The sequence below is a fragment of the Dipodomys ordii genome, unplaced genomic scaffold (genome assembly GCF_000151885.1).
Source record: "Dipodomys ordii isolate 6190 unplaced genomic scaffold, Dord_2.0 Scaffold117, whole genome shotgun sequence".
Lineage (NCBI taxonomy): Eukaryota > Metazoa > Chordata > Mammalia > Rodentia > Heteromyidae > Dipodomys > Dipodomys ordii.
The window spans coordinates 3,238,567-3,256,373 of NW_012267333.1; the positions used below are offsets into that span (position 1 = coordinate 3,238,567).

General features: G+C 38.8%; 1 protein-coding gene across 1 annotated transcript; it reads left to right on the top strand.

The window, feature by feature from the left end:
- Nucleotides 1-5,547: 5,547 nt before the first annotated feature.
- Nucleotides 5,548-6,492, top strand: LOC105995322 (olfactory receptor 9I1-like). Its single transcript, XM_013029026.1, has one exon. The coding sequence runs from the start codon at nt 5,548-5,550 to the stop codon at nt 6,490-6,492; it is 945 nt and encodes a 314-aa protein (XP_012884480.1).
- Nucleotides 6,493-17,807: the final 11,315 nt, after the last annotated feature.

Consider the following 17,807-nt stretch of genomic DNA (forward strand, 5'->3'; position numbering starts at 1 on the left):
TATTCCATTGGTCCTGAGGTCTGTTCTTGTGCCAGTACCAGGCTGTTTTGATTACTATGGCTTTATAGTAGAGTTTGAAATTTGGTATTGCTATTCCTCCAACACTGTTCTTTCTGTTGAGGATCGTTTTTGCTATTTGGGGTCTTTTATTGTGGAACTGAAATTTCTTAGGCATCTAATTTTGATACTCGGGAATTTTGTTATGGATTCAAGGACCATGAATTAGAAAATTCCAAATTGAGGGAATTTGGATGTATTATTAAGAGTCCAGGTAAATTGTCCAGAAGGTGTGGTGTAGGAAAATGGAGTCGGTAGACTTGGATGTGGACCCTAGCTCCTTCATATAGCTTTACATGTCTGGTCTCCATTGCTCATCCACAGATAAGACTAATGTTATCTGTCCAGGGGCTTACTACCAGAAGTCTGTGAAGTAGAACATTCTAGAACAAAAGAGCTATTTTTCAAGAAAGGATAAATGAATGTGGGCTTCCATGCAGAAGCTCCCAAGGGTGACTTAGACATTAGGCATTTTCATGATGAGAATCCTGGATGCACAAAGGAAATGGTCAGCCACCAGTGTGTGTGTATTCGATGTGACTCAACTCCATGGCCTATGGCAGCCAGGAACTTTAGGAACTGCAGAGATGATCATGACTCAAATGTAAAAGAAACAAAATACAATTATTTTACCAAATGCTAAAGCACAAGAATCAATCATTCATTTGATGTTTGAGATCTTTTCCGAGAAGTGACAGAAGTTTACAGACATCTCTTCTTCTACATATACTATGCATATACATATACTATACATATACTAGCAATTTAGTGTTTGGCAGGTATACAATCACCATTGTGAAGCGAAGCACCATTTAACTATTTTTATAACTAACCCACAGAGAAAGTAAGAAGACTTAAGTAGAAGAGCAGGTATGGTTACATGAATGGGATTTTTTTTAGCTGACTCTTTTTAATAGGGTAGAAAAAAAATAGAGAAGACAAGACAGGGGAGTGACTTTCTATTTACTCTAGTGAGAGCCAAAATATACTTAATTATTAAAATAGAGATATATTTATGTATCTATAAAGTTACAGGTATAGGTACTGAGGTATAGAGGGAAAAAAAGGTTTGAGAGATATTGACAGCAATACAGCAAAATATACGTGAAGGAAATGCAGTATCTTTCAAGAAATCACATGTTTCTAAAATTCACTATAACACTAGCAAAAATAATAGTGTCTAACATTATTTACCTCTTTTCCACATGCTGAGCATTTCTGCTCAATCCTTACAGATATAAAATTATATAATACTCTCAAAGTCACCCTATGATGCAAGCCTACATTTTTTACCTTATGAATTAGAAATTCCACATTATGGATTAAGTCACAAAGGGATTAGAAAATATTCCCAAAGCCACATAAAACTGATGCACATCAAGTCTACAACTTTGAACTTATTTAAAATCAATATGTCAAAATTGGTTGGAAAACTGAAATGTAATATTCCAGCCTTTGAGCTGAAATGGTAAAGACTAAATTGGGGAGAAAAGCTTTTTCTTATTAATTAATACTGACTTAGGCCATTTTTACTGCCTTCCTGAATAATCACACAATCAAAAGAACAACATCTAACAGTTCACTGTAAGAAAACAGCCATCAGGAAGAGCCGATCCATCACTTTCCAACTTGTAGAAGGCAATCATGAGAAGAGGTTTAATTCATCTATTTGGGGAGGTCAGTGTGTAGAAAGAACAAGGAAAGGGCTTACTGGCCTGAAAAGAGAAGTAAAAAGGAGAAATTCTCCAACTCTGAGGGCTCAGTTTTAGGTCTGTCATGGAAGAGTCTCCTGTCTGAGGTGAGATTGCTATGTATCTGTCTTGGTCCCTTCAAAATTTAAGATCACTGATCTCTTCACAGAAATTTCCAAAACTTAAACCAGAATTAATTCAAATGTTCCAAGTTCAGGTCCCAGAATTCAGCACATTTCCAAGGAGAATCAACCAGGTTCTTGATTGCTGGTAAACAAGCTCTATAAAATAGACTCAGGATTGCAATCCCTACCAGAAATGGGATTTGATTTTAATTCATTCTCACCCCTAGGCCAGGTCTCCATTGAATCCATGGTGAAGCTGAAGCTCACCACAGTCCCCAGCTTCATTCTCATGGGCCTACTGACTTTCCCACCCTAAAGATTCCCCTCTTCATGTTATTTCTCTGTTTCTACCTCATCACCCTTCTAGGGAACATGGGTACGATCATTTTCATCAAAGTAGATGTCCAGCTTCACAGCCCTGCCATTTTATAATCGTAGTCTCAATCAGAGAGTGTGAAAACAAACCCAGCGGCTTACAGATATAAAAAGATGTGCAAGAACGTTTTATAAAAGAAGCATTGTAATGAATCCATTGTTTTATTACTACAACAGCATCCTCTGCCACGTAAATAAAATTCTCAGGTGTGCTGATAGAAAGGAAGTGCTTAACGATCAAAAATGTCAAATTTGTAGATTTGGCTATAGATTCAAAGAACCTGAATGAGCACATTTGAGCTTGAAGATATCTGAATATTGCTTTATGAGCCAAGCAGATAGTGGAGGGGAACCAGTAGAGGCTAAAGGATTCTGACTCTGCTGTGGGTCTGGCTCCCCTATAAATGAGAAAGCCAGATAGTTTTAGATATCTGGCTTCAGTTGTGCATCTGCAAATTAAGAATCACATTATGTGTCCAGCCAGGATTCTGCACAATACCGTAAGTAGAACGTTGTGCAACCAAAGAGATGCCTTTCAAGAACAGAGTTATGATTGTGCACTTCTATGCAAGAGTTCCCAAGGATGATTAGACAGTCATCATTTTCATAGGGATCCTGGATATATGTGGGAAATGGACACATCAAGCATATGCTTTTTGATGTGACTCAGAACTATGCCATATGGCAAAAAGGAACTTTATGAAATGCAGAAATTATGATGAGGCAGATTTAATTATGTTGAGCAACTGTCAAGGTGTAAGAGAAGATTATTCATGTCACATGATGAATGAGAGCTTCTCCTAGAAGCAAGGAAAGTTTGGGGATATGTCGTCCACCGCATCTCCACAGCATGTATGCAAACATCATAGTTAAACACCACAGTTTTTTAATATATATAATCAACCTATGGGCAAAGTATTAAAGATCAGACTAAAAGTGATAACATTGTTACATGAGGGAGGAAAAGAGTGACTTTAAAAAAATAGAATAGAGGGCTGGGAAGGTGGCTCCATGGTAGAGTGTTGCCTTGCATGCATGAGGCCCTGGGTTCGATTCCTCAACACCAAAACATCAGGAAAAGCCAGAAGTAGCGCTGTGGCTCAAATGGTAGAGTGATAGCCTTTACTAAAAGCTTAGGGACAGTGCCCAGGCCCAGAGTTCAGGCCCCATGACCGACAAAAAATATAGAATAGAAATGAGGGCAGAAGAAATATTAAAGAAGTGATTTCTTCATATTTTTAGTGAGAGTCCAAATTCTTAGATATTATAACAAAGACATAAATCTTTGTATACCTATCTCAACTATAGATGATATGTGACTATAGAGAAAGATGATGTATAACTATATAAAGAATAATATGTCAATATATAAAAACATATAGACATGTAGGCATATAGGAACAAGTAAATATATTAAATAAATATATAGACCAATACAGCAAAGCCCAATTGAGAGAAATGCATTAACATTTAGACCAGAAATAGGCACATACTTTCTAAAACTGATAATGACAGCAAAGAATAATAATAGCATATGTAAAATACTTTATAAGCTAGAAACTGTTCACTCCTTAGTATTAAGCTATTTAATATTGAAAATACACTGATTCAGGCATAGTATTTTGGGGTTTTTCTGTTGCTTATTTTTAATTTTTTATTGTAAAGATGATATAGAGAGGGGTTACACAAGTCAGGCAGTGACTACATTTCTTTTTGAACAGGCAGACAGAATATTTTTGTGTCATAGATAAGAAATTGAGACACAAGGTATAGATAACTTGTCCAAAGCCTTACAACAAGGTTATATATGACAAGATGAGGGGTTTAAATATATTTACCATCTTAAACACAATGTATTCAACTTGTCCTTTCAACTGTCATTATTAAGACTATCTGACTAGGGAATTTTTACTGCCTGTTTGAATAATCATATAAAAAGAAAAAATATGGACATTGTGGGAATAGTCAACATGAAGACCTTGTTTATGGGGCCTGAACTCTGGGCCTGGGCACTGTCCCTCAGCTCTTCAGCTCAAGGCTAGCACTCTACCACTTGAGCCACAGTGCCACTTCCAGCTTTTTTCTTTTTGCTTATGTGGTGCTGAGGAATCAAACCCAGGGCCTCAGGCATGCAAGGCAAGCATTCTACCACTGAGCCACCTTCCCGGCCCAGTTTTTTTCTTAAAAAAATAAAGAGTTTTCGGAGAAAAAAATAGATTGAATTCATGTAGGCCACTGGGAAGAGGAAGACAACTCCTATGAAGGACTCTGTGTGTGGAGCTTATATGGCAAATACCTACCTGACCAAATGCATGGTGGTTATAGAAGTGAGTATTGAAGACTGCAGTCCCAGATGACATTTGTTAGGGGTTTCTTTTATTGTTATTGTCTTGTTTTGCTTGATTGTTATTGTAAAGGTGATGTACAGGGGGGTTACAGTTACATAAGTCAAGTAATGAGCACATTTCTTTTGGACAATGGCCCCTCTTCCCTCATCTTCTCCCAGTTTTTCCTCCCAGCCGCCTTCCCCCACAAGTTGCGCAGTTCATTTTCAACATAGCATCTACTGATTATCATTGCTGTATTTGTTCACCCTTTGTCCCATCTTCTGTGCTCCTGTTTACCCTCCTCAAGACAGATAAACTTACAAATAAGACAAAAGGTATAGAAAGCAAAAACAGCTACAAAGGCGGGCTGGGGGAAGGAAAACAACAACAAAAAAAACACTTGTTTCCATTTCTGGGAGTACATTTTGATAAACATCATGTTGTATGATTATATGCACATAGCTATGTTCCCCTGTGAGCCTCTGCTAAGAATATCCTCCTGTGGTCTCAGTGTGTGAATGCCTAGAGTCTTGAGTAATTTATGATGTCCAAGTGTATTATGTTGTTTTTTTTTACCATACACAGTGTTTAAGTATAGCTTTCTAGGCACATTCTAGTTACAACAAATGAGTGAAACCATGCAACCTATGTTTCTTTGGACCCAGAGGGTATTTGAATAAATGGCCACCTTGTTCCTCTTAAAACCTGAGAATTGAATCTCTCTTCACAGAAATTTCCTGAACATAAACCAGAATTAATTTGAAAAAAGAAACCCATGATCAAGTGTCACCACTATGAAAATTCAAGAAATGCCCAAGGAAATCACCCAGGTTAAAGATTTCTGAAAATCATTCTGAAAAAAAAAAATAGGATTGCAAACATAACTTCTACCAGTGGAAAAAAAATTGTCATTCAAACCTGGAATATTTTTCCTTCCTCCTCATCCTCAGATCAAAAGATTACATAGATACTATGGCTAATAATAATCTCACCATGGTAACTGAGTTCATTCTCATGGGCTTTACTGAACACCCCAAGTGGAAGGTTCCCCTCTTCATACTATTTCTCAGTTTCTACCTTGTCACCCTTCTGGGGAATGTGGGCATGATAGTTCTCATCCATGTAGACATCCAACTCCACACCCCTATGTACTTCTTCCTGAGCCACCTCTCCCTGCTGGATGCCTGCTACTCCTCAGTCATCACCCCTCAGATCCTGGCCACCCTTGCCACAAACAAAACTGTCATCTCCTATAGCCGATGTGCTGCCCAGTTCTTCTCCTTCACCGTCTGTGCAGGTACAGAGTGCTTCCTGCTGGCCGTGATGGCCTATGACCGCTATGTTGCGATCAGTAACCCACTGCTCTACACTGTAGCCATGAACCCCAGAGTCTGCTGGACTTTGGTGATGGGAACTTACATCTGTGGTGTGTCTGGGGGTATTATACGTACCTCATGCACCTTCTCTCTTTCCTTCTGTGAGGACAACAAGATCAACTTCTTCTTCTGTGACTTCCCACCTCTGCTGAAACTTGCCTGTAGTGACACAACAAACGCTGAGATTATCCTTGTCTTCTTTGCCAACATTGTGATTTTGGTCAATGCTTTGGTCATCCTGATTTCCTACCTGCTCATCCTCAAGTCCATTCTGAGGATGAAGTCTCCAGGTGGCAGGGCCAAGACATTCTCCACGTGTGCCTCCCACCTCACGGCTGTGGCCCTGTTCTATGGAACCCTCACCTTCATGTACATACGGAGTGGCTCAGGCACATCCTTGGAGGAAGACAAGATTGTGTCTGTCTTCTACACTGTGATCATCCCCATGCTGAACCCTCTGATCTACAGCCTGAGAAACAAGGATGTGAAAGCTGCCTTCAGAAAGGTCACTGATAGATTCCAGGTGTCCTTGAGTGCATAGGTTAGACTTAGTGGCCCTCTTTCCTTAATTTTGTTGCCACATAAATATACCTTAATAGAAATCAGCACTATGTATGCATCCAACATGCTCACAAAGAAAACAGACACATAAACTATAAAGTAGAGAACTTTCTATAGTCCAACAGCTCTAGGACTTGCTCATCACCATCTCCCACATGAAGCCATTCCTTAGCATTCAGATTTCTCTTCCTGCTCTTTGAGGCCATCACAGGAATCATCTGAGATCCTTCAGCTACTTCACCTGGCCCTGAGGTTTGGTATCCTTTCCCTCCTGCCTTTTCTACCATCCATGCTGTCATATTCCCTGCCAATGATTACATCTGAGGATTCTGTAGAAGTCTGCTATTGTCTTACTTGTTTCTCATCACCCAATTAGCATTGTGAGTTGTTTAATACTGGCCTCACCCTTCACCAATACAATGTCTTTCTTTAGAGTACTTTCCTTCTTCCTCAGGCCCCAATAAAAGAACTTTCAAATAACTCAGTGGTTTTGTAGTTCCTGCGTCCATGTTATGCTGACATCTTCGAGGTGAACTAATCCACTTTAACCTTGAGGAAATCTCAGGGGTCAAGGCTAGTTTCTAAAGGACTCAACACATTGCTTCTTCCCTCTAGCTATCTCATGAGCAACTCCAATTTACCAAATGTCCTATTTCTGGGGAGAGCAATGTCAAAGAACAGAGACAGATATAGACAGTTGGAACACATACTGCCTCTCTAGCAAAGATTTTATCAGGAGGAACTACGCATGACCCCTTCTGCAAAGCCCTGGAGAGCTGAGTCTTTGCTTCATTCATTTCTCAGTCCAAGGCCTCTATCTGGTCCTTCCACAGATGCTTTTAAAATGATTTGCATACCTGGTCTCCTTTGGATTTCACAGTAATATACATCGTTAAAAGGCAAGTTATTTAACAAATTTTTAACAAGTTGTTAAAACACAGCTAAATATAAAATTTTGAAATATGTACCGATATAAAATTGACTTTTCCAATGAAGAAACCATTTCCTCAAATATACTAGATCACTCAAGATGGCTCAGCAATAGGCAAGGCTGAAAGCAAACACTGATTTTCTATCCATTCCTTGTGAGACTTTGAGTAAATATTTAGTTTCTCAGGCCTAAATTAAGTAGAATGAATCCTAATTCAACAAATGTTATAGGTTGGGGAAAAGAGAATATGAAAAATCAGAAACAAAGCACTTTTCTAAGTTCCCCCCAACTCTAAAAAAAAGAAAAGAAAAATATATCAGGTGCATGTCTGCAGGGAAAGATAGGGGATGTGGAAATACAAAAGAAGAGAAAGAGAAGAATACATAGTGAGAGAGCATGGAATTCCAGAAATGTTGAATTTTATCTTTATAAAGGAAACAAAAGCCCCTGACAAGACGTGCTAAGGAAAACAAAGAATTCCCTCCAATAGGGTTACATGCAAAACTAAGAAAAGAAAGCCTCCGTTGGAGACCTCATAAGTGCACACTGGTACACTGGAGAGGAGGGGCTTGGAGATGCTGTCATTCTGCATTCCTCGCAGCAACTAGATGCTGCAGATGGGGTCCTGGCCCCCTCTAAACACGCACTGGTGCCACGGAAGGATCATGGCGTCACCTTCAGAAAGGCCTTACTGACACCTCCAGAGAGCAGAAGATTCGGCCTTTTTCTGATTTTTCAAATCCTAAAGACCTCAGCCCCTCTGTTGGATAACCAAGCGTCCTTTCTGAAAATCAATGTGGGCTACGACTTGGACTCCGATTCATGCAGGGGTTGTCCAAAACTGTGAGCTCTGAGCCACAGCACTACACAGACAAACTGAGATGTCCACCACAACATAATGGGGATGCGTGGGCCATGCTAGCCCACACAGAGGAACTGTGTGCCAGGCAACCCTGCAGAGAGAACCTGGGGGCAGCCACAAGCCATGGGCAGGAACCATGGGCCATTACGTACCATAGAAGAAAACTGTGGGTGAACACATCAGGAAATACAGACCACGCATGAGTGATCAGAGACTGGAAGAAAACAACTACGGCTCTGATAGGGTTCAGCCTGTACACATTGCTTTCTGGTCCAACGTATTTGGATCTCAGAGAGAGGAATTAACTTCCCTACTTACCAATTAAACTGTGGGCAGGAAATGGACGAACCTGGGGAGAGAGGAATTCTCCTCACCAAGAAGTGATTGACTGATGGTTTTGTTTCTTCTGATTTTTGTTTTGGCTTTTGTTGTTGTTATGGTTTGGGTTGGCCGGTGTGTTTGGGCGGTTATTGTTATTTATTCTTTTGTTGTTCAACTTCTGACATGCAACTTAAAAGTCAGGAATAGGGAAGAGTATGCTTGGTATAAAATCAAGAATAGGGAAGAGTATGCTTGGTATAAACTGATCTTCAACAAAAGTCCTCAGATCTGAGTTCAAGTCCTGACACTACACTAAGTGCAGAACAGCAGAACATGTGTGTGTGTGGGCGCGCGCGCGCGCGTGTGTGTGTGTGTGTGTGTGTTTCTAAGGCTTAAATGAAGGGTTTTTAACTTTTTTTTTTTTTGGTCAGTTGTAGGGCTTGAACTCTGGGCCTGGGCACTGTCCCTCAGTTCTTCAGCTCAAGGTTAGCACTTTACCACCTAAGCCACAGCACCACTTCCAGTTTTCTGAGTAGTTTATTGGAGATCAGAGTCTCACAGTCTTTCCTTTCCCAGGCTGGCTTTGAGCCGAGATCCTGAGATCTCAGCCTCCTGAGTAGCTAGGATTACAGGCCTGAGCCACCATGCCCGGCTAGGGTTTTTTAACTAACATTTTTGCTATAGCAATTTTTCACATAGGTTCTTTCATTTGTGTGTGATTTTTTTCTGCACATGTATTTACTAAACATGTGCATATATTATATATGTATCTCCCTTTCTTTTTGTCTGTCAGTACTGAACTTAGGGCCTCATGTTTTTGGAAGAGGTGCTGTAACACTTCACCCAGGCCTCTTACAGTTTTGCCCAGAACCAAACTCAAACTACTATCCTCATACCTATATCTTGCACAAAGCTGGGATTACAACTATGCAATCATCCTATGTACATATGAACAGATGAATAAAGAAATAGAATACATACATACATATCTATGAACATACATGTACATAGATAGATGATAGATAAATGGATACAGTTGATACAGTTGAGTATTAAGCCATAAAGAATAGAATGAATGGCACTAATAATAATCATATTCAGTAAAATAAGACCAGAAAGACAAAGATCATTTGCTTTCTCTCATATGTAGAATCAATATTTTTTTCAAAAGGAAAGAAAGCAGAAAAAGGATTATTTTAGAGATGGGAAAGTAAATGGAAGAAGAAATGGGAACAAAAGAGGTTGATGTGGGTATAAATATGATCAGTACATGGATGGCAAAGTATAAAGTAAACGAAGTATTTGTACAATAAATAATGCAAAGAGGGAATGTCCAAAACTATACTATAGCTAAGCAGTCAATAATGAACACCAAGGAATCACTATGAAAAATGTAAGATAATTAGACTTAGAGAGCAAAAGTGTGGACATGGCAAAGAGATAGTGCGTTTCAGAGACAAGGAAGAGATGAGAGCAGGAAGAGAGAAAGATGGTGATTTTTTAAAAATCCTGAAAATGACTCTTGAAGGGAAGTAAGTTAACACGCTATTCAACTCTGAGGTGACTAAATCGTGCCTAGATCATTCCAGAACATTCATTATAAAATGCTGAGCAGATCATGCAACTGACCTGCTCAGCCCCTGACACGAACTTAAAGTCAGAAATAGGGAAGAGTGTGGCTGTTATACTAAAAAACTTTCATCCAATAGCTGAGTTCAAGTCCTGACACCACACTAAGTGCTGGCTGGTAGAGCATGAGAGCCAGAGACAACACAGACAACTTCAGTCCCCATGGGCGCTCAGCTGAGCTTCATGGCTTAAGAGTTGCCACAAACTCCCAGAACGTTTGTTTTGTCCTCCAGGATGTGTGGACAAAAATGAGATAATGAGGCTCTTCTGAGTCCTTTCTCTCTGGCAGGGCTGGGTTTTTTCAGGAGCCCTGGGCAAGGCGGGAGTGGGGAGAGTGGACAGGAGGGACTGTCTATGTGCTGGTTTATGATCCAGAGATAAAAACTTTTTTTAGCCCACTGCACAACTCCCATGGAACCATCTTTAAATAAACCATCTTTAAAACCAGTTTAAATACCTGCTGGTTTGGTGAGTGAGATACAGCCTTCAAATTCATCACCACATCCACCTGTCTCAGCAACCTTTGCTGCTTTCTACAAAATACTTAATTGGCCTTACACTAAATTTGATTTCAAGCCCAAGCACTATTGCCCCAGGTAATTAAGATTTATGTATTACCTTAGAAATCCAGGGAATATACTCGCTATGATGTAAGGTCCCTACAAAATAGAGAAGGGGAATTGGACAGTGAACTGGTCCTTCCCGCCCACAGGCTGTCAACTTTTACATGAAATAAGCAAGTAAGACTAGATCAAATTTTTAGAAACTTATAGCTTTAATTATCAGGACTTTGTATGTCACTAAATAAATGTTAGAAAAATGAAGACAGTTTCATGAGGAGGCTGACACTAAACCGAAGAACTGAGACAAGAGATTTCCAAGTAAATTATTATACTTCTGTGTATGTGAAGGAGATGAAGAGAGCTAAATTTGGAAGAAGATAGTCTTGGATTAAGATATCTTCATCAGGTGATCTTTGAAAAAGGATTTAATTATTCAGATGCTTAGTCTCCTCCAGAATAAAAATATAATAACTGGCTCATAAAATTTTAAGATAATGTATGCAAAATATGTAACATCATAATTGCCACACAGCTGATGTTCAAAAACATGTCTACTGATGGTTTTCAGAAAAGCAACAAAGGGACCATTATTACCACTTGGGTAAGGGGACCAAGGTAGAATCAAAATTCCTTTTTTCTCTATCTGTAAAGAGGCAGGCAAAATACTTAACATTTCTAAACTTCAATTTCCCTATCTGCAAAATAAAGATAAATAGTATTATCTCGTAATGTTATTATCAAGTTGAAAGGAAATAATCACTTCAAAGTGCTTAGCTGCTACCTGACTTAACAAGAGCTTAATGAAGGTGTAATGCAAAGGTGATAGAAGTTGACTAAAGGAACTCCACCACTGTCCCCAAAGAGCTCAACCACTGGAAGGAAGAAGAAGAGATTAGATTGAAGATTTAGGGGTCATATCTTCTCTAATGGGTTCTTTTTTTTTTGTAAACATCTGTGTGTGTGTGTGTGTGTGTCCTTCTCTTTCTCTCTGCATACTATCTAGAGATCTCATATTCTTTACAATTGAATATTATAATCAAAGCATGTTATAGATAATAATAACCCAGCAGCATGTTTTGACCTTCTTAAGATATTTAATGACCACAAACCTTTGCTTCCTTTATTGAGCTGACCTGCATGCAAGCAGCCTGTTGATTCTCTGTTTACTACTCTGAGTGCTATCCACACCAATAATGCTCAGAGCATCTCTTTCACATCATGCAAAACTATGTATCACTAGCCTGGTTTTAAACTCTTTTTTTTAATTTTTATTTTTTATTGTGAAAATACTGTACAGAGGGGTTACAATTACATGGGCAAGATAATGAGTACATTTCTTATCAAGCATTGTTGCCTCCTCCTTTGTTTCCCCTTCCCATCCCTTCCCATTCCCTCCCATCCCCCCAACCCCCCCCCCCCACCAAAGCTGTAAAGTTCGTTTTCAACATAACGACTTGTATTCTCATTGTTGCAATGGGTCCACCTGTATCCCTATTTAAACGACTTGCTTTTCCCCTTCCCCTCCACAAATTATACCCACATCAAATACAGTGAAAGCAGGGGTTATACTGTGGGGGAGGAACATACAAAGCAACAAAGAAATAATCTTATAAATGTGTTAGAAACAATCACATGAAAGAAAAAAACATTTGAATACATATCTTAGGGTTCATTTCCTTAACATCACCTTATCTGACCTTTTCTGCTTGACTCAGATATATACTAGATATTGCAAATAAGGGAAACCATGGGACCGATGTTTCTTTGGGCCTGGCTTACTTCACTTAATATAATTTTTTCCAAGCCCTTCCATTTCCTAACAAATGGGGCAATGTCATTCTTTCTGATGGAGGCATAGAATTCCAATGTGTATATATACCACATTTTCTTGATCCATTCATCTACTGAGGGGCATCTGGGTTGGTTCCATATCTTAGCTATAGTAAGTAATGCTACAATAAACATAGTTGTGCCAGTTTTAAACTCTTATGTTCTATGAAATACCTTGGAAAGTAACCTTCTGACAACTAAGCAAACTCTTATCATGTTAGGTTAAAAATCCATAAAATCATAAAATCATTATTGTGTTCTCATTTTTTATTCTTGCAAAATTTGAGACTATGATTGCCTAAGAAATTTCCCATATTATATGATATTATTATATGAATTGAGAGGTCTGGGGCTAGAGTTTGTAGAAAAGGTGATGTGGTGGGTTATAGTAGGAAGAGTTCAAAATTTGGAGTCAGAAAATCCTGGAATCGATGTTGATTCTCTTCCATTCTAGATACAAGAGGGAATTGGGCAACTTCCTTAATTACTCTGAGCTTCACTTTGTTTAATCATATAATGGTCATGCCTTATTGTTCTGAATCTGAATTCTAATACCATACTTAAAAAGAGCGGGAGAATGAACACACTCATCTTGTTATTGACTTTAATAGGACACTGGCTGGTGCATCTCAGTCTAGTTTGGGAATTAGTGTAATATTTCACTGGTGATTTTGATAGTGTTTCTTCCTTTTCTATTTCATGAAAGAGTTTGAGGAGTATTGCAAGCATTTTTCTTTGATGGCATCATAGAACTCAACCTTGAATCCATCTGACCCTGGACTTTTCTTAGTTGAAAGACTCTTGGTTATGTCCTCAATCCACTGCATGCTGTAGTTCTGTGTAAGTGGGCATATTGGCTCAGTTTTGGTGGGTCAACTATATCTACAACTTTGTCCATTTTTTCCAAACTAACTTGATTATAGGACTTCAAAATATTCTATCAAGATCCTTTGGATTTCTTTGGGGTTTGTTGTGATAATCCCTTTTTCATCTCTAATCGTATTGAGTTGAGTATCCTCTTTCTTTCGGCCAAATTAGCTAAGGATTTAATCAATCTTACTTATTTTTCAAAGAACCGTATTCATTTCATTGATTCTCTGTACACTTTTTAGTGCCATTTAATTAATTAACTTCTGACCTAATCTTTACTATTTATTTTAATCTACTAATTGGGATTTTTCCTACATCTGGCTATTTGAGGGGAAGGTTGTTTTGTTTTGTTTTGTCTTTTTACATAAGCACTCCTAGCTATAATTTTTCCTCTCAACAGTATATCCTAGAAGTTCTGGTAGGATGTGTTCCATTTCATTAGATTCAGGGACTTTTTATTCTCCCTTCATTTCATGGGTTAGCTACATGTCATTCAACAGTGTACTGTTCAGCATCTTTGTGTTTGAATATTTTCTGTAGCATCTAGTTTAATTCCATTACAGTCTGGTAGAATACAAGGAGTTATTTCAAGGAGTTATTTGTTTAGACTTACTATGTGTTCCAAAATATGGTCTATTTTTGAGTAAGTTCCATGAGCTATTGAGAAAGTTTATTCTGTGCTCTGACTGAGTGAACTACTTTGCCAATACCTGTTAAGTCCATCTGGTTCATAGTATCATGTACTGCTGAGGGTTCTTTGTTGATCTTTTGTTTGTGTTACCTGTCAACTGGTAAGAGTGGGCTAAAGTCTCTCATTCTGATGCTGTTTGAGTCTTATCAGTGCTTGTAAGTCAGTGTCTGCTTAATGACTGATATTTGGTATACGTTTGCAATCATACTTTCCTCTTCATAGATCATTCCCTTAAATAACATGAAATGACTTTCTGACTGCTTTTAGCTTGAAGTCTAGTTCATCAGGTATAAATATGGCTATTCCTGACTGCTTTGGGGTTCTGTGTCTGTCCTTGTCATTAAGATATGTTTCTTATAGGCAACAAATGTTTGAATCTTGTTTTTGTATAGAAGCTGCTATTCAGTGCCTTTTGATTAGAGAATTAAGGCAATTAAAATTCAACATTAATATTGAAAGGTGTGCCATAATTCACGTCCTTTTCTGTTTCTGTGGTGTTTGCTACTTGCCTGTTCACGCTTTGCTAATCTAGTCTTCTTGTGAAGTTTATGCTTTTTGTGTGTTTTTTAAATTATCTTCTCCTGTGGGTAGGATTCCTTTAAACATCTTTTGAAGTTGCTGGTTTAGTAGTCATCAATCCTTTAGCTTTTGTTTATCCTGAAATGCTTTTATTTACTTGTCAATCATGAAGGATATTTTCACTGGGTATGATAGTCTAGATTCGCAACTGTTGTCTTTCAAGGCTTGGATTATGTTTTTCCATGTCCTCCTTTCATGTAGAGTTTGTGTCAAAAAATCTGCTGCTGTTCTAATGGGCTTGTCATTGTATGCTACTTGTCTCATCTTTTGCAGTTTTTTTGGGGGTGGGCGTCTGGTCGTGGGGCCTGAACTCTGGGCTTGGGTGCTGTCCCTCAGCTCTTCAGCTCAAGGCTAGCGCTCTACCACTTGAGTCACAGCGCCACTTCCAGCTTTTTTTCTTTTTTGCTTATGTGATGCTAAGGAATCAAACCCAGGGCCTCAAGCATGCAAGGCAAGTGCTCTACCACTGAGCCACCTTCCCAGCCTATCTTTTGCAGTTTTTAATATACTTTCCTTATTCTCTATTCTGAGTGTTTATATCATAATGTGTCTAGGAGTGTCTCAAATTTAATCTTGCCTGTTTGAAGATCTGTAAGTCTCTATTATATGGATGACACTCTCTCAAGTTTGGATACGTTTTCTGACATTGTTTTATTGAATCAATTCTCAATGGCTTGCTTTTAATTCTTCTTCTTCCTCTATCTCAATAATTCATAGGTTTGCTCTTCCAACAGAGTCCAAGAAGTCTTGAAAATTCCCTCAGAATCTTCTAAGTGTGTTTTTAATATATTTAGCATTTGATGTAATTCCTCTGTTTTATTTCAACCTCTCATACACTGTTTTCAACTTCTTCTGTTCTATTACCCCAGACTTTTCATTGAGTTCTTTTATTTGGGAAATTTTGCTCTTCATTGCCAAGATTTCAGTTTGATTATCTGTTTTTTAGATTTCCATACCTTTATTAAATTTCTCTCTCCTGATCTGCATTACCTTCATTATTTTATTTGGGTGACTCTTTATATTCTTGTGGTTTGCTTTCTTTTGTGTTTTTAATGTGAAGGGAGCAACAATCCTATGCTAGAATGGAGCAGTTGGTAGATAAATGGCCTTTAGCCAACTCACAGAAACAAAAAACTTACAGTTAAGCAAATGTAACATCAGAGCAACCAAACCAAAACAGAGACAACCAAGGTTATACAAAACAAGATATGATTTTGTAGTGTTATTCTCTCTCTCTCAATCTATCTATATATATCTTTGCAAGTGACAAAAGGCTGCTTTACATCGGTATATAGAGTTTTGCTTCCCTCAAAAGACATTACCTGGAGTCATGTCCTTCAGAGTTCAAGCTGATGACAGATATCCCTATTGTTTAACATGAAGCTGCTTTGCTAACTAGGCATCTGACGTGGCTGCCTCTATCTAATTGTGGGCCACACTGGACTTTTTTGAGCTACTTTAGTTTGGCAGCAAGTTCCACACATATGTAGGTTCTGGAGTGCTAAAATTTCTTCTGCAGTAAGAATTATAGCCACTGTCTAGTTGCCTAGAAACTCTCGTTCATCTACCTCTTAACCCTAACCTGGGCATTTCTAGCCTCTGGTTTCTAAGCCACAGCACAGCTTTGCACAGATTAAACATTTAATGGCAAATGTTAGACGCTCTGCTTTCCCTTCACACTCCTCTTATATAATTGATTTATACCCAGGTTCTATGGAAAAATGGCTTGTGGGGATTGGAGGTGTAGTAAAGTGGTAGAGTGCCAACCCTGAGTGAAAAAAGCTACATAACAGCAGAGGGCCTGAGTTCAAGCCCAAGCATTATTTTTTAAAAGGGGAGGAGGGTTGTGAATTTGAGAGTACGATTTCTCTTTGTCCCTAGGGCCCCAGAGAAACTTTCTCAAGATGAAGACTCTCTTTGCCCTCTGAGAGATGGGAGGACACAGAATTTCTTGATTTTCCCCAGTCCAGCTTCTCAGAGTGGATTAGTCACTGCATCACAGGGCAGTGTGCTGGGGATAGGCTGGTGGGTTGTGTGTGCTTCTCCCATAGGTGAAGTTGGAAATCTCTCCATGTGATTTTACCTGGTATTTCCATCTTCAGTTTCTCCATTCCCATTCAGGAGAGAATCCACTTCAAAGTCTTTGTTGCTTTCCTTCTGCTGCGATCCTTGTTCTGTGATTTTTCCAGGTCCTTGTGACACCCCTGTGGTTTCTCCACTCTTACCTTCCTCAGAATATGGTGACTTTTGTACCACCAAATTCTTTTCATTCACAGAATGAAAATGATAGATGCTTTCAATATGTCATTTCTTTCCACTTTGCATTCTCTATGTGTTTCTAATTCCAATAGCACTTTTTAATGAAATTCGGTGCACTGACATTTGGTGCAAAAATGTTAACAACTATTATATCCTCTTGATGGATTTTTTCTCTTTATCAATATGACCTTCCTTTTCTCTTTTAATTTGTTTGAAGTCAACTTTATCGGGTATTAATATATTTGTCCTACTTTCTTTTAGCGTCCATTTGGAAGAACGTTTCCCAAACCTTTTGTCCTGAACCAATATTTGTTTTTGGCAGTGAGTGTATCAAGTAGCAGTTGGAGGTAAGCATCTTGGTCTCTGAGTAAAACTAGTGAGTCAGAAAGTATGCTCTGCCATTCTCAAAGCCTTCTCAGGAAATTTAATGGCTTTACTGGATGTTCCATAATCAGCTTCTCCCTTCTCTACACAACCTTCCAGTTTAAGGTTTCCTTTGGACAGTAGAAGGAAAATAGCAACCGCTACCAAATGCTGTGGCCTGCCTCTGGAGTCCTGCACCTTTCTTTTGTCTTTGGGTGGAGCCAGATCCCAGAGGCTCTGGACTAGCCAGCAGCTGCCCAAACACTTCCTTCATTTTATCAATAGAGACCCAGATTTCCCAGAGCCAGGAGTGTCTTCCCCCAGCCATAGATCTAAGGCCATGTGTGGAGAATTTAGTTAGCTTATTTAACCAAAAGTTTTCTTGGGAATCAAATAT